The sequence below is a fragment of the Camarhynchus parvulus genome, chromosome 20 (genome assembly GCF_901933205.1).
Source record: "Camarhynchus parvulus chromosome 20, STF_HiC, whole genome shotgun sequence".
Classification (NCBI taxonomy): domain Eukaryota; kingdom Metazoa; phylum Chordata; class Aves; order Passeriformes; family Thraupidae; genus Camarhynchus; species Camarhynchus parvulus.
In genome coordinates, this window is record NC_044590.1 from 13831168 (window position 1) to 13853060 (window position 21893).

Consider the following 21893-nt stretch of genomic DNA (forward strand, 5'->3'; position numbering starts at 1 on the left):
TGTCCAGCCAGACCCCAGTGTCTCACCACATGGAAACACCCCCAGCTCTGACAGACAAGTCCCCTCTGCTCGGTCCCACTCAGCTCCACCTCTGGCAGTCCAGGGACCACCAGGTGCATGTGTCAGCACCTCCTGTCACACCAAGGGGGACAGAGCTGGCGACCCCAACACTGCCAAGCCCCACCACGAGTTGTGCCCTGTGCAAGAGGGCCAGGCCCATTCCCAGAGCCAAGCCTCTTCCCTCAGGCATGCTTTGATTCTCCCTGAGAGGGTCATCCATGGCAGGTGGTGCCAGGCAGAGCCCCGAGGGTGGAGAGGAGGAGGAGGAGGCAGCCGTGCCCCCGGGCAACGCAGTGTCTGTCGGGGCTCTGTCCATATGTGTGCCGTGGCTTTGCTCTGCTGGGGAGGCAGAACAGCTTCTGTGTGGCTTCTTCTGGCACAGGGGGACAGCAGTGAGGTGGCCAGGCCAGCCCTGCAGGCTGCAGGACAGCTCCCCACAGCTCTGTGGGCTCTGAGGTGGGGCCAGTGCTGGGGGCTACCCAGAGGTGCCCAGTGGGAGCCACGGCCACCTTGTGCAGCTGCCCCTGTGTGCAGAGGGCTGTCCCAGCACGGTGTCCCCAGTGTCCCCTGTGGGTGTACAGGGATATGGTGCACACAGCAGGCTGAATGCTCAGCAGCTTCTCCCGTGGTTGAGGTGTCCTGTGGAGCTTTGCTGTGTCCGTGCCACTGTCTGAGGGGCGTGTGGCCTCGCTTGGCATCTTCTGAGCTCTGCAGTTTGTACTGAAGTGTCAGCAGCAGTGGCCCCAGGGGACAGCCCCCTGCTCCCCTTGTGCTCGGTCCCTGTGCAGTCACTGTCTGTGTGAGGGGCTCCCTGTTCTTGGCCTTTAACCTTCTCCAACTCTTTCTTCCAGATCTTTGGACCCCCCTCACTTATCCCTCAGATATTTACCCATGGAGAGCAGGTATTGTCCCGCTGGCGTTTCTCTCATCCTTCCTCATGGAGCTTTCTGGGGCCAGCCTGGACACCCATGGCAGGGTGTGAGGTGGGCTCTGGGGTCAGCCCGTGCCCAGGCCAGTGGCAGGAGAAGGAAAAGAGGAGGAGAAGGAGACAGCACTCCTTACCCAGGCACTGCAAGGCAGCTCGAGAGCTTGAGTCCTGGGCCCAGCAGGGGCTTAGGGACCCTCAGTTTTAAGGAGAAAGCAGATGAACTTCTTAAGCCAAACCTCGTGGAGCTCAGATGCCAGTGCTGGGCAGAAACAACGTCCTTGTGTGCCAGGAGAAGGAAAGGGCCAGGGGAGATGGATGTGGGCAACAGGGCCAGTCTCAGCATCTCTCACTTGTATTTCAGAACAGTCTGCTCTGGGCTGGGTCTGGTTTGACCTGGCTGAGCCTCTCCCAAGACCGAGAGTGCCCAGCAGCTGCCACGGGACAGCAAGGCAGGGCTGTGGGCAGGAGGGACAAGGGGAGGGCAGTGGGAGAGCTGCCCCTGCCCTGCTCACCCCTGGCCACAGCCAAGCCCTCTCCTGGCCCTCACCAGGGATGGGGCTGGGGTGGGTTCCGAGACCCACCCTAGGCAAGTGTGGGGGCTGTCCCCCAGCCCACAGCTCTCCCCTGCTGTCTCCCCACGTCCTCCCCAGGAGCAAGCGTGCCCTGCTGGGCTCTCACATTGAGGCTGAGGTGTCCGGGCTGTGCTGGGACAGGGACCCTGGCAGAGTTTGCACTGGGATCTTGGCCACACGGTCTCTCAGCAGCAGGACTGGGGGTGTTGCACAGGCACTGTGCTGGTAACAGTGTCCCCTACTCCACAAGCTGGGACCCTCTCCCCTCCAAGGAGGGGCCCTCTTCCCTGTCTCAGCAGAGAGCCCCGGGCACCCTGTGCCCAGCAGCACTGACCACTGACCACTGAGCACTGAGCACTGGACCTGCCGTCCCTCCTGCCACGAGCGGGACCTGCAGGAGCGGCCGGAGGGCGAGGAGCAGGACGGACGGACGGATGGACGGGAGGGGAAGGGAAGGGAAGGGAAGGGAAGGGAAAGGAAAGGAAAGGAAGGGCGGCCGCAGGCAGGGGCTGACTGGGCTGCCCTGTCCCCGTGCAGGCACCCGAGCCGGAGCTGGGGGAGCAGTACGAGCCCGTCTGCGACTCCACCTACAGCGAGGCCGAGTCGGCGGCTGCGGAGGTGCTGGACCTGCCTCTGCCCAGCTATTTCCGATCCCGGAGCCACAGCTACCTCCGCGCCATCCAGGCGGGCTGCTCCCAGGAGGACGACACGGGCTCCGTCCGCTCCATCTCCCCGCCGCCCACGGGCAGCCTCAGCGGCAGCAGGACCCTGCCCACCAACAGCAGTGAGTGCCGCGGCGTGCGGGGACAGGGACACGGCTGGCACTGCCTGGGGGCTGTCGAGCATGCGAGGCGCTGGGCTCGGCTACCTGCATCCCCAGCTGACCATGGGATCATGGCTGACCATGACTTTTGGGGCGTGTTGGGGCTTGCCGAGGATGGGCAGCAGCTGGATGTGGGTGCTGGAATGGCAGACGGGCTCTGAGTGCTGTGTCAAAGGAGGTGTGACCAGCAGGTCAAGGGAGGAAATTCCTCCTGCTCTACTCTGCTCTCATGAGACCCTCCTGCAGAGCTGACTCCAGCTCTGGGGCCCTCAACACAAGAAAGATGTGGAGCTGCTGGAGCAGCTCCAGAGGATACCATGGAGATGATGCTCCAAGGGCTGGAGCCCCTCTGCTCTGGAGATAGGCTGAGAGAGGTGGGAATGTTCAATCTGGAAAAGAGAAGGCTCCAGGGAGATCTTAGAGGTTAGTGAGGTGCTTGCACAGGTTGCCCAGAGCAGCTGTGGCTGCCCCCATCCCTGGAAGTGTCTGAGGCTGGACAAGGCTGATCCAAGGTTGGACACGGCTTGGATCGCCCTGGTCTAGTGGAAGGTGTTCCTGCCCAGGACAGGGGTGGGACTGGATGAGCTTTAAGGTCCTTTCAACCCAAACCATTCTGTGACTCTGTGATGACACATAGAGAAAACCCAACGTCCCTGGCTGTGGAGTACAAACAGATCTTGCACTGAGTTTCAAGGCACTAACAAGCCTTCCCAAGCCCCAGAGCCCAGCATCCCTGTGCTGAGCCATGGCAGCATTTCCATGATGCCCCAAGTCACTTGATGTGCATCACTTTGCATCGATTTCTCCAAGGCAACCTGTGCCCTTCCCAGCTCTGGCCAGCCCCGGTGCTCCAGATGGGGCTCAGGTGTAGCACAAGGTGTGAGGAGCTGAGAGATCCCATCCTGGGGATAATTTTGGGAACTGGTTAGCAAAGGTGAAGCCTTGGTGTTCCTGAACATGGTGGTGCCTGTTCATGGGGCTAGGCAGATGGCAGAGCAGGCAGGAGCAATGCAGAACCTCCCCAGGGCTGTCTGTGGAGGCAGCACATCCCATCCCCATGGGTCTCCAGCAGGATGGGGCCTCTCAGCACCAGCTCTGGCACCAAGGGGGGTTCAGAGCAGCCTCAGCTCATCTGCTATGGGCAAAGCTGCCACAGCACTGGGATGGGATGGGATGGGATGGGATGGGATGGGATGGGATGGGATGGGATGGGATGGGATGGGATGGGATGGGATGGGATGGGATGGGATGGGATGGGATGGGATGGATGAGCTGTCAGTGGGAGACAGCACATCCCAGCTCTGGGTAGAGTGGGGAATGGGAGGAGACACTGCAGCCTTCCTGCCTGGCTGCAGGCCTTCCTCCCCAGGGATTATGGGCATGGAACATCTCCCTTCAGTGGTCTGAACTGCAGAGCCATCCCAGTCAAGGTCCCCAGGACGAGGCAGGAACTGGAGGACATCCCTGGGAGGGATGGGCTGTTTGCTCAGCCCTGTCCCTCCTTCCTGCCACCCTCTGTGCTCTGCTCTGTCCCACTGCTCCCACCTGGCTGCCCCTGTCCCACAGCCCTCTCCTTGCTCTCAGTGCTGCCACAGGTCCAGGCTGGCACTGGGCAGCAGCAGCAGGCACAGCACAGAGGGGGCTTCCAAAATGCCTGTGTGCCACCTCTCTCTGACATGACCCAGCACAGTTCTGCTTGTTCCCAGAGCATCCTCCAGCCCTTCACATTGGCTGCTGAGCCTTTGGGAGGGAAAGGGTTTTGGTGGAGGATTGAGGAGCAGAGAGGAGCATCTGTGGTTGTGCATGCACAGGATGTGGGAGGCAGGAGACACATCTGGACAGCACTCACACCTCTAATCAGCCATCTGGGCTCAGTTCCCTTGCAAATCATGGAATTATTTTGATTGGAAAAGCCCTTTAGGATCATTGAGTCCAACTGTTAACCCAGCACTGCCAAGGCCACCACAAACTCATGTCCCCAAGTGCCACATCCACAGGTTTTTTGAACACTTCCAGAGATGTGTTCCACCACTGCCCTGGGCAGCTGTGCTAGGCCTGAGCAGCCTTTCCATGAAGAGATTTCCCTAATATCCAACCTAAACCTCCCCTGGTGCATCTTGAGGCCATTTCCTCTCATCCTGCTGCTTGGGAGAGGAGCCTGATCCCCACCTGGCTGCACCCTCCTCTCAGGGAGTTGTAGAGAGTGAGGTCCCCCCTGAGCCTCCTTTATTGCAGGGTGAGCCCCTCAGCTTCCTCACTGCTCCTGGGGCTCCAGCCCCTTCCCCAGCTCCGTTTCCTTCCCTGGATACATTCCAGCCCCTCAATGTCTTTCTTGTCACAGGGGCCCAAATGGACACAGCACTTGAGGTGCCTCACCAGTGCTCAGCACAGGGGACAGTCACAGGGGACAGCCACCCCATGGCTGCTACAGGCCAGGTGTCATTGGCCCCTTGCCCACCTGGGCACATCTGGCTCATGTTCAGCTGCTGTCATCCAGTACCCCCAGGGCCTTTTCTGTGCGTCCTTGAGGCTCTGAATTGCTGGTGGTGTAGGAGAGGGGCCTCCCAAGCAGCAGGTGGCAGCTTGGTGGCATCAGCCTGGGCACATGAGGAGGGGTGGGTTGTCACCTGCAGGTGTAATGGTCACTCGTGGCCTCTGCTCCACGCAGGGCTCTGGGATAACACCATTAAGAGCCCTGACCCAGACACATCCCAGGGACACCTTCCTTCATCCAGCATCTGTGCACCAGCCCAGAGCAATGGGGACCACCATGCTTTTGTCTGTGCAGGGACACATCCTAAAGAGGCACCAGCAGCAGCAGTTCTGGGGCCAACGCAGGCTTCTTGTTCCTTGAGGGCTGTGTGGGGGTTGGATGCTGAAGCAGAGGGATTTGGGCACCGTCTGAGGGCAGGAGGAGGGGCAGCAAGCTGCATGCGGGGTGTGTGGGGAGCACGGGGGAGAGCCCTGACAGCTGTCACACCCCTGCCACGCCAGTTCCTCCCACTAATGCCTGTGTCACCGGCACATTACAAGGCAATTAGCTCCCGTTTGACAGCCAGCGAGACAGATGATGAGCTGCCCTTGATCAGCCTTAAACAAAGCTTTGTGCCTCGCACAGCACAGCCGGAGACTCAAAGGCCCCAGTGGAACCCATTCCTCTAATTGCCAGGCGTGCAGTGACAGCCGCGCCCGCTCCCAGCACCACAAAGGGCTCCCCAGCCCCGGCTCCTGCTTATTAGAGGCAGCTCTGGGAATTACTTGTTTAATAGACTGCTTGCAATGCAGAGCAGAGTATTTGATGGCCGGGGGAAACAGGAAAGCAGAGGTGAGCAAGCAAATACAGCAGGGAAAGCTCACACCAAGCCAGTTCTACTCGAGCTCTTCCCAGTCCTCCTTGTGCCATGTGGTAACACCACCCTTGCTCAGAGCATCCTGCCCTGGGATTCAGCAGCCTGCTCCCAAAAAGTTCAGGTGTCCAGCTCCTTATCCTTGTCCAGATCTCTTGCAGGCAGGCCAGGGCTGCACGTACCTTGTGCCCTCCATGTACCAGAACTTTTCCAAGCCCGGGCTGGGCAGGAGAGCACTGCCTGGGAGAGATACTCCCAAAGGTCAGGACAGAACAACTCCCCTCTGTCTCCCACCTGCTTCCTGTCTTCTTTGTATTGCTTTTGTTTCCCTGTTTGTAACTAAATTAGAGAGCTGGCTGCAGGGCCCATGGTTGTGCTGGGGGAAGGCACGCAGTCCCCTGGCATTGATGCTCTTGCAGAGGCTGCAGGGCTGTGCTTAGGAGGAAGGACAAAGTGCCTGCACCCTCCAAGGGCTGGCTCACTGTGGGACGTTTCCACAGCTCCTGGGAAAGTCGTGTATCTTCCTCCTCCTTCTCCTCCTCAGTGTGCCATGATCCCGGGCTCTGTGTGGGCAGGCGGTTTCTGTTGCACTCCTCTTGGCTGTCATGGCCTTCTCTCCTGTGTGGGGAAGCAGCAGCGATGGGAAGGCACAGGGAGCTCACACCAGGCCGGGAGCCATGGCTGGGCCGGGGCTGAAGCACCACTGCAGCCCCTCGCTAATCTCATCGGCCTGAGCTGACCCCACACGGCCTTTGGGAGGGACTGCTATCATTCCCTTCAGATTTTCTCCTTCTTTTTGACCTAGATTTCACGTTCCAGAAATAGCTTTCTCTGACATACAAGCAGGAAAGGGATTAGAGGGAGAGCGTGTGTGTGTGTATGTGTGTGTGCCAGGGAAAGATTTCTGTTCCATGCTCCATCAGTGTTTGCAGAGGAAAAAAGGGCACGCACACACGTTCTGTGATGTATTCATGTGTCTTTGGGACAAAAAGAAATTCATGACAGCTGTTTCTGTCCACATTTGCCAATTCATTTTTCACCTCTGATCTTTCCCTTGTTATTATGGAAACTCCACCACTGCCCTGTGCCCAGCCAGCGCTCCCTTTTCCCCCGGCAGCCGTGCCACGGCCACAGCCCTGCTCTCGGCTCCACCCCCAAACCCAAGCCATCCCTGTCTTTCTGTGCCCAGTGCTCTTTGCTGCCAGGTTTCAGCACTCCCACGGGCAGCACCAAGGGCCGTGAGCTCGCTGCCTGCTGCAGGCACGTGGCTGGCACGCAGAACCAGCTGCAGTGGGTTTGAGCCCACAGAAATGCCCAGGTCCCTGGGAAGGGGGGAGCTGCAGCCACACTGTGGGTGCTGTGCTGGCACAGATGGGAGGTGAGCACGGCTCCAAGGTCCTGGCCCAGCCTGCCTTCTCCCAGCAGGGATCATCTACAAAGGGGTAGAAACAAAGGCAGCTGCCAGCATTTCCCTTTGCTGACATGGTCAGAAAGACAAGTCCTTCTTGTTGCTTGCTTTTATCAGCTTCGATAGCAGGAAAGGGAGCTGGTGCTGTCCTTGTGGGAGAGGAGAAGCCAAAGCACCAAGGGGTGCCTCAGCTCACTCAGAGCTCTGGGAGGGCAGTGCCAGGAGTCTGTGCACAGTGCTGTGCTGTGCCCATGAGGAGAGCTGGCTGGAGGGCAGTGTGTCAGGTACACAGACTCCTGAGCTCTCTCCTCAGGCCAAGGGGCCTGGTGGCATCCCCACGTGCTGGCCATCCTTGTGACCCAGGTGAGCACAGAGCTGCCCTGACACCAAACAGTCACAAGTGCCCCTTTGTGTCCCCTCTGTTGGTGATGCTCAGCCCCTCTGTGGCTCCCCAGGGCCACAGGGCTTGTGCCATCTCTGGGGAAGTCCCCGCAGCAGCCAAGGACAGCCTTAGCTGAGACAGACACACATGTGCCAGGACAGCAGGGCTGGGTGGGGTTGAGTGAGGCTCTGCAAACAGCCTGGAGCACTTTCAGGATGTCAGACAGTGCAGGCAAATGAGGGTTTCTTTGTATATGTCTTGGTTTGGGTTGCTTTTCTTCTCCTTCACGCTTTTTCATTATCTTTTCCATCTACTGAGCCATGACCTGGGTATTTCTGAGGGTTCAGGAAGAGACTGGCAGTTCAGAGCTACCTGGGAGACCCTGAACTGAAAACAAGTTTCCTTCTTTCCTTGGTAGGCAGCGGAGTGGGGAGGCCCTCGGCTGAGGGTCCCAAGGCTCAGGGCTGACTCTGTGACCAAATTCTCCTTCAGCCCCATTGTGCTGCTGCTTCCAAGAGCGGAAGCAGCAAATCCGCAGCGATTCTGTTGCTGAACGCCGAGGTCGGCGGCGGCTCGGTCCTGCCTGCGGAGCCGGCAGCACTTGAGCTCAGCGCTGTTTCCCACGGCGCTTTGATCGCTCCTTGCTGCACACCAGCCCTTCTCCGGGTGCTGGGAGCGCAGCGAGCCATCAATAAATCCCAGCACCGAGGAGTGATGGTGGCAGCGAGGGGCCGGGGCAGGACACCTTCTGCTGGCAGGGGCCACGCGGCAGCACCGGGGCTCGCACGGCCACAGCCCTGCCCAGGGCCCAGCACCAGCAGTGCCCGCACCCGCTGCCCGTCTCGGTCACACAGAGCGACTCCGGCCGCGCAGAGCTGTCCCGGGCCAGGGGAGCCTTGTGCTCATCAGCTCCGTGTGTCAGCGCAGGATGTGAGGGATAGAGCTGGATGCTCCTGCAGCACCCAGCGTGGCTGTGCCCGGGGCGCAGACCCAGGTGGCTCTGCCCAGCAGGTTCCTCCCGCAACCCGCACGCTGTGCCAGCCCTGCTCTCATCCACACCTCTATCCTCCATCAGGCCTGCTCTGGCAGCTCCAGGGGAGGCTCAAAGCACAGCCCCAACACACCGCCCGCACCCGCTGAGCCTCTGATCCCTCTCCCCACGCCCAGCGGGAGAGAACTCCACCAGCAAATCTAGAACCAGGGGAAAACACCCACAAAGGAAACCTCCTCGTCCCACTTGTTCATTTTCCATGTATTTCCCTCTGCACCGGAGGGTTCCTCTCGGCGATGCTGCAGGAGGTGCGTGGAGGCAGCGCTGCGCCCCTGCCCGCTGCCCACGGGGGTCCCACCGCGCCAGCTCCGCGCGGGTTGGGAAAACGGGAGGGCTCTTTCAGCCAAACCCGCGCTTGAGCGTGGGTGGGACCGCGGCCGCGCTGGGGAAGATGTCACCGCGACAAGGAGACAAAGCTCCGCGTGGGGTGGGAGCCGCGCCCGCTTTGTTCAGCAGCGCTGGGCTCCCCCCGCAGCAGCGGCGCTGAGGCAGCAGCCGCCGCCGCCCGTGTCCCCTCTCGGCAGTGCCGGGGCCCCCGGGGGTCCCGCCGCGTGTCCGGCGAGCCGGAGGGACCCGCGCGGCCGTGGGAGCGCGGCGGGGCGGGCTCGGGGCGGTGCCGTGCCCGGGCGCGGGGCGGTCCCGGGGCGGTCCCGGGGCGGGGCGGCCGTTTAATGCGCGGCCCCGCCCGGGCGCGCGGCCGGAGCGGCGGGCGGGCGCGGTGAGTGCGGCGGCGGCTCCGCGCGTCTCCTCCCTTCTCCAGCGGCGGCCGCACGAGCAGCCGGAGCGGCCCCGGACCGCGAGCGGCCCCGCCGGCGGCTCGTCCTCCTCTTCCTCCCCTCCGCGGGACCCAGGCCGGGCCGAGCGCCCTCGCCCCGCGCCCCCCCCGTCTCTCCGGTCCCCTCCGCCCCTCTTTGTGTCTCCCATGGCTTTGTGTCTGGAGCTCCTCAGGCAATGTGAGTGACCGAGCGAGCGGGGGGCCGAGCCGGGCCCTGCATGGCTGCGGGCGGGGGTGCCGCCCCCTCCCTCCCTCCTTCCCTCGCTGCTGCCGCTGCTCCGCCGCTTGCCGGGCCCGCCGCCCCTTCCGCTTCCCACGCGCGTCCCGGGCCTCCGTGGGAGCGCCGGGGCCGCCCCGCTGGGCTCCGGGCCGGGCCGGGCTCCGGGGGCCGCTCCATCCTCCTCCTCCTCCCCCGCATGCCGCCTGCGCCGCGGGAGCCGGGCCGGGCGGGGGTGGGCGCTGCCCGCTGCCAGCCCCGCTGGAGCCGTCCCCGAGGGCCGCGCGGGGTCAGGCCGGTGCCCGGCCCGGGGCTTCGGGCCCTCACGGAGGCTCTGGGTGCCGCAGGGAGGGAAGCGGCGCTTCACCAAATGGGTTCTCCGCCGGGGGACACGGGCCCTTTCTTTGGAGAGGCGTTCGGATTCTTCCTCCCCTGGAGAAGAAAAGGGAATTGTCTGGGCGAGGCACGGAGCTGAAGGCTGACATTTCGCAGCGCAGCGAGCTGGCACCTCCCGCTCAGAGCTGGCTCTGAAAAGTCTCTTTTTTTAGCCTGGGAGAACAGGTCCTGGCTGAAGGTACCTGGTGTGGCAGCCCAGGCTCGCCCTGTGCAGGAGTTGAGGCTGAACCCCTGGGGATTTAACTGCAGGTGCAACCCGGCTTTAGTGTGCCTCGCAGGACGGTGAGGATGTTGTGGTTGGTTGTGAGCAGTCAGTAGATGTAGCTCTTAATTTCTACTCCAGTCTTGATTAAGAGGCTCAAAAAGGAGGATTGTTTGCACAATGCTGTTGTTAGGGCTAATATCACTTATTCTGCAAAGACCTTGACCCCACGGTGGGCAGGAAATGTCTTTGAGATGAGAATGGAATTAGGACCTCTGAATCCTAGGCTGTAGCTTGTCACTTGGGAGAGGAAAAGAAGAAAAGGGAGGAAAAAAAACCCACAGCATGTGGCATTGAATCCTAAAATAAATTCCAATCATGTGGGATGATAACAAGCCAGATTGCCAAGTCGTGTAAGTTGGCAGACTTGATTCCAGAGGGTCCAAATTACTTCGCTGGTAATTGCTCTTCCAACAGGCATTTGGTGCTATGAAGTTGCATGTGCTTGAAGGCATGGAGGAAACTGTAACTATTGATCAAATTCAGTCTCTTTGGCTTTCAGATAAGTATTAATGTGTGTCTGCGCCCAGATACTTGGAGGAGGGTTATCTGCAGAATTTGTCCGTTGTTGGCTGGTGTGGAAAACCTAAAACCTCATCTTTAAGGTGCAAACACCAAACTGCCACATGCTAATTTTGCATCTAGCTTGCTACTTCATCCCACTTCTGTCATGGCAGTGTAACTTTGGGGTGCAGCTGAGGGCCCCAGGATCTGGGGAAGTGCTGGAGGATACTGCTGTGCACTGTGCCAGCCTGGAAAGGACAAGGAGACCCTGGGTAGCAAAGGTCATAAGGGAAGAACTTGGTTTCTGTGAAGTGTGGGCTGTCTGTCTGTACAGTCCAGTGGGATCAGCAAAGCACAGTGTGCTGGGAGCCCCACAGGTTCCTGTGTGGAGATGTAGCCGGTGTCCCAGCACACATTGTCAGCTTGTTTTGCTCACAGCTCTGTGTGTCAGTGGTTGGGTGCCTGATCTGTGTGTGCAGTTTGGGTTTGTGGACACTGCTGAGTGCTCAGCTCAAGGTTATTCTGCTGCCCCAGCTGATGCACGGGAGACCTGCTGCTTTGTGAGCGCGTTCCTGGCCGTGCGTGCTGCCAGAGCAAGAGAACTGCGAAAGCTTTCATGGGTAACTAATGACAGCCAGGCATTTACAAACAGCTGTGTGTCAGTTCTTGTCTCCTGTATGGATTTTCTTCTTGTTTGAGCTCAGACTGGGATGGTCTGAAGTGAGCTAGTCACTGGATGGTGTGAAAGTTACTGTGACACTTTAATTTTTCTCATAACCCACTTCATGCACACCTGCAGAGCCATGGTACAGCAGGGCCTGGTTGTGCCTCTTCTGCTGATACTCTTGCTCTGTGCAACCTGCACAACAGCCTCAAATATTTTTTTAATGGATTGAGGAGGCATAATTGGATTCAGAGCAGTGCAAGTTACAGGGACATATGTGAGTTGGAAGGATTAAGGCTGTGCAGGCGGGTGGCCTTGTTCAAGAAAAATCCTCTGTAATTTCTGCAGTGAAAAGTTGTCAGTGTGTTTTCTATCAGAGCAGATTTAAAAGGGAGGGGAGCAGTGCTAAGTATGATTGCTGTTTGCTGTGAAAGGCGATTACAGTTCAGGCATTGGATAAAGTTCTGTGAGGGCTGGAGTTGGGAATGGTGAATTTGGGTCTCTCCAGAAGCACTCATGGAAAAATGAGTTTCTTTCCCTTCTCTCCTGGTCTCCCACCTGGACAGAAGAAGTGGGATGCAGAATGACACCAGGGTTTAACATAAACTGCCTTTAAACAGGCAAAAGTTAAACTATTTGCAGATGGGTCAGTTTAGGAGAGGAGAAAATATTCAGAAATTCTGTCCACTTCAATTTGTCTTGCAGAATTAATTAATTGCTGGCCCTTTGGTGCAGATCGGTGCATTAAGTACCAACCTTCTGTCCCCTGGAGAAGCAAGAGGAAACAACTTCTGCTCTGCTAGGGTCTGGCTGGTGAATGCAAAAGGCACCATTGCAAAAGTACTTGTGATTTTCACTGAAAACAGCGAGGTAAGTGCTCAGATCTGTCTGCCCACATGAGTGTGGTCTCTAATTAAATGGGCAGCATTAAGTAGGCCAGTCCCAGTGTTGACATAGCTCAATGTGGCGGCTGGTCTGCTGTCACAGAAGGTGACAAGCGTTGCTGGGGGAGTTAGTGGCCCCCAGGACTGGAGACTGCTCCATTTCTGTAGAGGGCAGGGCTGTGGGTTATGCATTGCCAGGCCTCTTCCCAAATTTCTGTACGTCTAAGAGGGCAGCTGAGGTCTGATTCTCTCCTCCTTCCTTCCTCCTTAGCCTTGCAGTGTGAATTGCCAGTAAAGGCAGAGGGGCACATGCACCTGCTGGCACACCGGCAGGGTGCTTGATGCCTGCACAGGTGCTGCAGCATCCCCTGAGCAGACAGTGCATGCAGAACTGGGTTATCCCCTCTGCTCTGCAGGGTCTAGGGGGGTGAAGTGTCTCTGGGAACACCAAGAACATGAAACCAGTCTCTAAGGAGACTCGCCTGAGCCAGGCTGTAGCTTTGTGCATCAGACAGCAGTACTTGAAAAGGAATGTGCATAAGTTTTAAACCTTAGCACTAGTATTTACATCAAGGGTGTGTTGACAGTCAGCCTTGTGTATCCCATTTAGGGCTCTTCATTAAGACATCCAGGTTTCACTGCAGTGAAAATCTTTTCACTGTGGTGGCATCTTTTCTGAACCTAGTTCCAAGAGATCAAAGCTTAAGCTGCTGTTTTTTCTCTCCAGTTTGAAGTTTGACCAAGAAACTTGAGTGGTGAATGTTTCAAAGGTAAATTCTTACCCGTGGTGCTGGTCTGTCAGAGCTGGAATTAAAATGGAGATCAGAAGTTGCTTATGCCTTTCTGCTGATGCACTGTCATAGTGCAAGGTGATGTTTGATGAAAGCTGAAAGCTATTTAAGAGTTCATAAAAGGGAATTTTTATTATGAGTTCTTTTCATAAGATTAGTCAAACTTCTAAGTATTGTCTTGTTTTGTTTCTATTCTGGGAGTGGTTAAGATCTACCTGAACAGGGCCCAGCCAGGCATCTGCTGTGTGCAGAAGGGATCTCCAAGCCTAAACTTCATCCCCAGAGTGGGCAAATCTAGAGCTGCATTGAATTAGAAGTTAAAATTCAGAGGTTAAAGTGTGAATGCTGCATCCCTCTTAGGCCTTACACATAAGCGAGCTACCTGTATCTGAAGCCAGAGAAGATGTTCCAAAGGCTGCTGTGGGGTTGTCCCTGAGGGAGTGCCAGGACCCTGCTGCAGGCCCTCATTAGGAGCTGTGTCCATGCTTGGCTGCCAGCCTGGTCCGTGCTGCTCTGTGGAGAACAATGTGTGCAGGACAGGTCATGGGCCCTGCCGGGGCTCTCAGGTCACTGCAGTGGCTGCTTTGTTGGGAGCCCTCCTTTCCCTTGTTTGAACCCTGAGGCTTTTCAGTCCCTCAGCGTGCCCCAAACATGGGGTTTCTGTGCAGGAACTCTTCCAGGCTTTGGTGCGCTCTGTTGAGCAGCTGGCAGTGCAGGACTGCTGTAATGGCCAGCCTTGTACTGCCTGGGCTGGTGCTTTTCTGGGGAGAAGGTGACTTTGGGGAGATGGATACCGGTGGAATGGAGGTAGAAAACTTCTCCCAGTGCCTGAAACAGTGCTTAGTCTGATCCCTTGGAAGTACAAGGGTGCTGGACAGTGCTTGCACCTTCTGAGCTCCTGGTTCTGGACAAAGCAGCTACTTTATTTCCAAAGTATTGGGTTTCAGTGATGCTTAGGTTTGCAGCGCATAAGGCGCCAGGCCTTGAGCAGGGAATCCTGGATGCTGGGAAGCAGAGCCCTGCTCACCAGCAGCCTGTTGCCTTGGCCACGGTGCTGCTGCTGTTGGCCTTTGTTCTTGGCACAGGTTCAGTGTCAGTGTTGCTGTCACCCTGCAATCTCCTCACTGCTGCACGACCAGCAGTGTGGTGCCACACATTAACTTTTATCGCTGCTCCTTTGAGGGCCCTGCTGGAGATGAGTGCTGCAGAGCACCCAGGTGCTGAGGGGACGCTGCCAGAGCAGTCCTCCAGGCCCTGCTCCCTCCCAGGAGCTGTTCTCACACGAGTCAAGCACTGAACCAGGCTGGCTGGGGGAATCAGGGCTTTGGGGAGGGCAGCCAGAAGGCCTGATGGAGCTGTGGCTGCTGTCACCGTGCCCGGGTGGCTGCTGCTGTGGCTGCTGCTCGCTGTCCCAGCCGTGTGAGGGTTTGCACAGCTCTGACAGTCACACGTTCCCTCTGACACACTGGGGCCCTGTGTGCGCCCCAGCCAGAAGGGATCCCTGCCTTTTGGGTGTTCATCTTTGGGATGCTTTAATTCCTCTTTGTAGTGTATCAGGACTGATGAAATGTGCAAGTTAAGAGATAAAAGGGAGAACATCTTGAGTGGTGTCCGCAGGGCAGCAACCAGCCTCTGCTCCCAGGCAGGCAGCAACAGGATGAGAGGACACTGTCCTTAAGCTGTTTAGGTTGGACATTAGGAGGAATTTCTTCACGGAAAGGGTGGTCAAGCACTGGCACAGGGACATGGTGGAGTCCCCTTCCCTGGAGGTGTGCAGGGAAGGACTGGATGTGGCACTGGGTGCTCTGGGTCGGTGACAAGTGAGGACAGGTCACAGGTGGGAGTCGGTGGTCTCAGAGGTGTTTTCCAGTCCAAGTGATTCAGTGACAGCAGGAGCCGTCTGGGCCCCGGGAGCTGGAGCTGGGAGATGCCCAGTGCCTGCTGGCGAGACGGGCCCAGGGCGGATTTCGCACGGGGGCGGTGTGCTGCTCCGGGGGCCGCAGCGGGAGCGGGCGGGACGGCCCCGGGCGCGGCGGGCGGGGGTGGGGTCCCGGGGCCGGGGGTGATCCCGGGCCGGGCGGTCCCGCTCGGCCCCGGCCCCGGGCGCTGCCTGCCCTGCCCTGCCCCGGCCGCCGCCGGGCGCGCTTTGCGGCCGCCGCGCTTTGCAGCAGGGCCGTAGGGCGAGCTGAGCGCCGGCCGGGCCGGGCCGCTGCTGGGGCGCTGCCCGCGGGGCCCGGGCACAGCGGGCCCGGGCCGGGTGAGCTCCGAGTGCCGCTCCGAGAGTGCTCTGTGCTGTGCCAGTGCGCAGGGACACGGCCCCAGGCTGTCACCCCCGCTGTCCAGGCAAGGCAATGGGGCACCCGGAGCAGTGGAGAGGAGGCGGCTCGGCCGTGGTTTAGTTGACAGGATGATGTTCGGTCGCAGGTTGGACTCAGTCTCAGAGGTTGTTTCCAATCTCATTGATTCTGTACCGGTGTGCTCTCCCAGGGGGTGGAGGCACTGTCCTTTCCCCGGGCCAGCAGTGCCCGGCTGGCACTGTGTGCAGTGCCCAGCACACTGGGCTGGGTGCCCCGAGCTCACTGTGGCACAGCAAAGCAGAGCCCAGGCTGTTGAGGCTGCCTGAACGGAGCAGAAGCAGGCCAGCCATCGCTGCTGGTGGCAGCAGTAACTTTGAAGCACTGTTTGCCTGCTCCTGGCAGTGCTATTTGTGCGCTTACCTTTGATTTATATTTTTTTTAACGGCTCTGAATATCTTGGGTGTTGGGGGAGGCAGCTCTAAAAATAACTTTAGAGGCTGGTTATTTCCAAAGCCATTTTTTCTGCTTCTGCCTGTTTCTTTCCTTTCTGTAGCTGATGGCTTTTTCTACTGCTGCAAGGCCTGGTTCACAGAGAAAATCATGTTTTCTGCTCTGTGCTGGTTCTTGCCCTGTTAGCAAACATGCTCTGGGTGTGGGTGATGGTGTGTGCAGGCAGCAGGTGCATGTGATTCCAGATCTGGGTGAAGGAGCTGGTAAAGCAGGAACATGGGCTCCAGAATGTACTAAAACATGAACACAAACCTTTTGAAGGGCCTCCACCATTTGGAAATTAGAGCCACTCAGGTGCAGCTCTGCACCTGAAGCTGTGTGCCAAAAGCTGTGCTTGAACCAGCTGTGTTCAGAGGTGACAGTGGCTTGAGGAAGTCCCATTGTCCCATTTCTCAGGCGTGTGCCACAGGATGGCTCATTTTTAATGGTGAATCCCAGCAAGAGCCCCCATCACTGTTAGTGCCTTACCTCAGGTTCTGCTGCTGCATGTGAAATAACCTCACCTGACAGATGCAGGGGCTGGTACAAGGGTTATGTACAAAGACTCACTTGAGTGGATTAGGACCAAAAAATGCTTCTGCAGAAGTTGTTGAGGGCACCTGTTAAATCTAATTTATCCTAATTCTTATGGTGCTTTTCAGCATCTTTTTTTTTTCTAAGGCAACTCAGTTTTGGGCAGCTGTGCCTCTTATCACACAGCAGCTGCCAAACAGATTGCTGCCCTGCCTCCTCGTGCCATGAGTGTGCCAGGACCAGGGACCTGTGTGTTCTGCCTGCCCTGGCAGCATTGCATGCCTCACTCTGCCATGGAATTGCAGGAGAGGAGCACGACAGAGCTGCTCCCAGGAGCTGTGGGAGGCAGCGTTTCCCATGCAGGTTTAACCTCCAGTGTGTGCAGAGTTGCTGTGCTCCAGTGGCTTTGTTGGCTGCTGCTCCGGGTGCCCTGACTTTGTGCTGTGCCTCACACCTTCAAGCTTCCTTTCTTGGAAAGTTTGTGCTCAGCTTGTTCCCTCCTGCTGCAGCTTTTAGGCTTGGTTGAGAAAAGAAAAATCTGGTGAGTGTACGGCATGTCACTGGTGTTTAATGAGCTGAATGCATGGCCACAGTGGAGGTGCCTCAGGCTGAGAGCCTGACTGTGGAACACTCCAAGCAGCTGCTCTCCCTGAGGCATTCCTAGAGCTGTGTGTTGCTTCTGGCCATTCTGGAGCAATGGAGCAGCTGCCTCATCTGTGGGACTGCAGCGAGTGCTTCCTGACCAACCTGCACCATTGGATGGGAAGCGCAGATCAGCTGGAGTCAGACTTGGCACTGTCGTGGTGCTCCTGCCTCTGGCTGAGATGGCTCCTGTGTGTCTCTCATTTGGAGGTTGAAAATAAATCAGAATAGATATTTAGAGGGTCCAGATCTTGTTCATGTCATCCATTCCAAATCCAGAGTGTGCTTCATCCCTGAGGGTGGAGCTTTGCTGGCTGAGTCACTGTGCATTGGCAGCCTGGGCTTGGATTCTTTTGTGTGTGCCCCCGCACACGTGTGTGTGCTAATTGTGGAGGCTGAAAGGCACCTCAGCTTGGGTGCTGTGCTCGAGCTCAAGGGCTGAGCAGCCTCCTGAGTGTGTGAGCAGGCTCCACTGGAGAGGAGAACTCGACAGATGAAAAGTGATCTCTTGGATCCAGGTGGTCTGTGGACCTGGGAATGCAGCTAGTGGTATCATGGGTTTCCTGGTTTAGAAGGGATTTTACATATAGATATGGTTTGGGGTTCACCTAGCAAGCTAAAAGCAAGCTTTTTATTGTTACAACCATGTCTTTTTTATAACAGCTTCTCTTATTTCTGCTCATTACTATGGTTCCAGCCACAAAAGAGCTTTCTTGTTCTAATTGGCCTCCTCCTGTTTCAATTCAGTTGTGTTGCTGTGTCACCATGGAGACAGTCGTGATGTCACGAGATGTGGCATCACTGAGAAGTGGCTGGGAGGCAGTGGCTCCTGTTCTCCCTCACCCATCCATCCCAGTAATCAATAGCTGGAGCAGAAAGCAGAACAGCTCAATAGACTTCAGGGAAGATATGGAGCTTTGAAATGAGCCTGAATTACAGCTGTGATTTTAAGGCTGTTACCAGAGTGGTGGCGGCAGAAAAGATCTCATATACCCTCCTTCTCAAAACGGTCTCCATCTCCTCATGTGTTGTTGAGCTTGCTTAAATTAATGCCAGGAAGCCCCAAATGTTCAGCAGTTGCTTTGCTGTGGGCCCTGTTGTCAAATGCTTGTGGTGCTGAAAACCCAGGCACCCACTGGGTCACATCCTGGGCATGGTGCTGCTGGGCTGGGGGACAGGTACTCCGAGCTGTGTCAGCTCTGATGTCAGTCAGAAAAGCTGGTGTCTCACCAGGGTGTGACTTGGAAGAACTTTTCTGGGCCTCCTGCCTTTGCAGCACTCCTGAGGCAGCTGTCTCCTCTGTGGAAAGCACCCATGGGGTGAGCTGGGTGATGAGACCAGGAGAGCCAGCACGGTCTGTGTGAGCTCAGCACAGGCAGGGATTAGCAGAGAACTGGGCTTATTTCATGGCTTAATTCTACTCTGCCAAAACCAGGGGAACTTCCTGTTTCCTGAAATACCATGATTTGTAACTAAAACACTGTGAGGGTGTATTCTGCCCTGTACAGTCTTTGCTATGCATTTGTCTTCAGCTTTATCTTGTTTGAACTGTTTTGTAAGGAGTCTGGTTGAGAGCATGGCACGGTGTACTCGATCCTCTGCCTTGAGCTGTAATAGCCTACTCAAATATTAACTAACTTCCTCCTGATTAATGGGAGGCAGGGTGGTGTCAGTGCCTGGCCTGGCAAGCAGGGAGCTGATGCTTTCCAGTTATTTCTTGGTTTTGTTAGAGGGCTTTGTCATATAAGGAAGCACAACACACAGAAGCTTGTTACCTGTAACTGTTCTGTTTGTAATGGTTGATGTTGGGGGATGGACAAGCAGATTTCCCCTGTTTGTGGGGTGTCCCTGGGTGAGATTGGGGTGCTGTGTGCTGGTCCCACTGCTCAGCAGGGACCTGTGCATGGCACCTGCACAATTTGGCTGGGGCTGCTCCGGGTTGTCATCTCTCAGGGTTGACACTTCCTTGGCAAGTGTATCAGCTCCCTTGGGCTTTGCTTGCTTTAAGCAACCTTGTATTCAGGCAAAAAGGACAAAACTTTGTGTAATGTGGAAGCTCAAACTCATTGACTTCTTCAGCATGAGAGAAATTTTTGGCTGTTTTCCTGAAAAGATCAGAACTGTTTTCCAGCAGTTCTGCTGACAGATTCATCCTTTTTTTTTTTTTCCTAATTTTTCTTCTGGGTTGCTGGGTCTTCAGGATGAAAGGCTACAACAGCTCTTAGCATGAAGACAAAGGTTTTTTTTACCTTATCTGTTCCCCTGAAACATTTGGTACATGTCCTGTTTAGGGGAAAAAATGACTGAAAAACCAGTTGCATTTCAATCATATTATTTTATACTGCTGCTGTTTTTAAAGTAGCTGCTGTCTGGCTAAAGATGCTAAAACCAGCACTGCGTAAAAAAACCAGAGGGTAGGAGATGTTTTCATTCTCTCCTGACACTGGTCACATCTGTCCTGGTGGCTGCAAGGCCATTCCAAGGCAACTTGACTCTGACTTGCAGCACTCAGGTTCCTGTAGAGGAGAAAACAACTGCATGAAGGTCTGGGATTGACATTGTTTGTGCCTGCAGTGGGTAGACAGAGGCTGTTCAGGAAAGGAGTTAAAAACTCACCTACAAACTGTGCATGCTTTGTAGGTTTAGCTATATTGTAGCATGTTTTCCATTTTCAGTGTGTAGTGAACTACAGCCACGGGGAAGGGCGATGAAGTTTCCCTTAATACAGCAAAACAACTGCTTCCCAAGAATTTGGAGATTTCCATGAAAGGCTATGAGTAGGTTGCTTCCTGGAAGAGTAGGTTGCTTCTGTCCTTACTCATGGACTTGTTTAAACAGTTAACTCATCAAATTCCTTTATTACATGAGCAAGTCACTGTGAAATGGTTTATTCTCTCAGAATAGGACTGTGTGGAGATCCTTATCCCCCAGATATGAGCCCTAGAGGATTAGCTGTTATCTGCTTTTCCTTGCAGGGCTGCACAGACCCCCCTGGGCTGCAGTGCAAGTGTTTTACCCTTGCAAATGCATTGGGTGATGTCCTTTCCCCTGTGCCAAACCCTTTCCCTCAGGACCTGCAGGTTCCTCAAACCCCTCAGGTGAGCTCAGTTGGCCTCTGAAAAAGGAAAAGAAGGAAAACCTGAGGTGCCAACTGAGGCAGGTTGAGTGCTTTAGGATGGGAACAGAAACATAAAACCTAATAGTCTTCAAATTAATGTGGTGTTCTGCTGAGCTCTCTAAACTTCAGACCAGTGTTCAAGCAACTTTTAAAATATGTCTTTGTAGAAGAGGGTCACCTACAGGGTGGTAAACAGTGTCCAAACTTGAAAGGGAAGAGTGAGTGGACACTGACAGTGTTTACAGAATAGCTGCAAAAATATCCAAGATACAGGGAAATGGTGTTCTTGCCTGAAAGATAAAGTAGTGAAAATTGCTACAAGTCTCTCTGGGCATCTTCCCAGCACTGAAATTTCCTTCATTCCTGCAGCAGGAGCTGGTTCAGGGTTGTGACACCGAGTGCTTGTTCAGATTGCAAGTCAAGAGATTGCTTGTCTCCAGGTCCTGGCTTGCAGCAGGCATCAAATTGTTGTGTGTGATCTCTGATAAAGGCTGTGAAACCAGAGCTGCCTGATCCTGTTGCAGCCATGGCTTTGTGTGCTCATATACAGGTGATGGCTCCTGCAAGCATCACCCAGAGATGAGGCTAACAAATATGGGTTTGTGCTCAAAGCAAACAGAAGGAGAGGCTGCAGAGCTACCAGATGAGTAGAAAAGTGAAGTTACTGAATGCGTGGAAGCCTCAGGTTCCCATCTGGACAAGCTGCCCCACAGAGCAGGATTTTTCCCTTGGTGTCCCTTTGCCTCTTGGTAACTGGTCAGTGAGTGGTAAAAGACAGGAGGGTCCTTCCTGCTGCTTTGGAGAGAAATGCATTTGTTTTTTCATTGTCTGTGCTTCTCTGAGCCCTCAGCAGAAGGAAGATAGCTCAGTGAGCCAAGGTACCTGTGCCTGAGCTCTTTGTACTCCCTGAGCTCTGTGTGCTGGTGGGGCAAGCCCAGAATGGGCAAGGGTGGCACATGGTTGCTTTTGAGTCTTAAAGATCTCCTTGTCCAGCCAGTGACAAACTTCAGGCTGTGAATCACTTGTGTGTCAGTAATATTTGCATATTTTAGGCAGACTTGCTGCACTGTGTGTTGTGCAACACTGTGAGAAACTTTGGAGCTCGGAGGGAAGCACAGCTGGCAGTGCTGTCAGACACCTCTGTGCTCCTGGTGCTGAAAGCTGAGCTGACAGTTTAACTCTCTTTGGGCTGATTGGTGCTTAATCCTCTTGGCAGGATTGCCAGAAACTTGGGAATGGCTGATAAACTGGGAAGCCTGCTCGCCTGGCCCCAGGGACAGGGCAGCCTGGGCTGGTGGAAGGTGTCCCTGCCTGTGGCAGGGGAGTGGGATGGATGACCTTTAAGGTTCCTTCCAGCCAGATCTTTTGGGATTCTGAGTAAACTCCAGAAGCCATAACCCTATGCCCAGGTTTTCCACGTCCTTTGAGGTTTTCCTGGAGAGGGGATGTATTCAGGAGGAGGCTGGTCTGTGCTGGTTTGGGGATACCTGTGTGTGCTGTGCTGCACCGTGGGCACACCTCAGCTCAGCTGTTCTGCACCTTCTCTCTGTGCACTTGGCTTCAGGTTTCCAGCAGATTTCTTTATTTGAAGGGGTGGTGGCTGCTGTTCAATTGGCCTCATGTGCTGAGGTTCTCTGAGTGATCCATCTGTACCACAGCTGGTTCCTGCCAGACCTGGCCCTGCTCTTGGACCGTGGTACTTGTGGCTGCCTGGATTTGGAGCTGGCCTTGTGTAACACGTTGAGGTCC

General features: G+C 56.0%; 1 protein-coding gene across 8 annotated transcripts in view; it reads left to right on the top strand.

Moving 5' to 3' along the window:
* The window catches only part of DLGAP4 (DLG associated protein 4), a 72416-nt gene that overhangs the window by 23687 nt on the left and 26836 nt on the right, over nt 1–21893 (top strand). For 2 of the 8 annotated variants that reach the window (XM_030963045.1, XM_030963047.1), the window contains 2 exons: nt 912–962; nt 2098–2344. In XM_030963045.1, the coding sequence (XP_030818905.1) occupies nt 912–962; nt 2098–2344 (298 nt within the window). Of the gene's footprint in view, nt 1–911; nt 963–2097; nt 2345–9295; nt 9525–9801; nt 12260–21893 lie in introns of those variants that run through there. The other 6 variants (XM_030963046.1, XM_030963048.1, XM_030963050.1 and 3 more) reach the window with 3 other exon arrangements.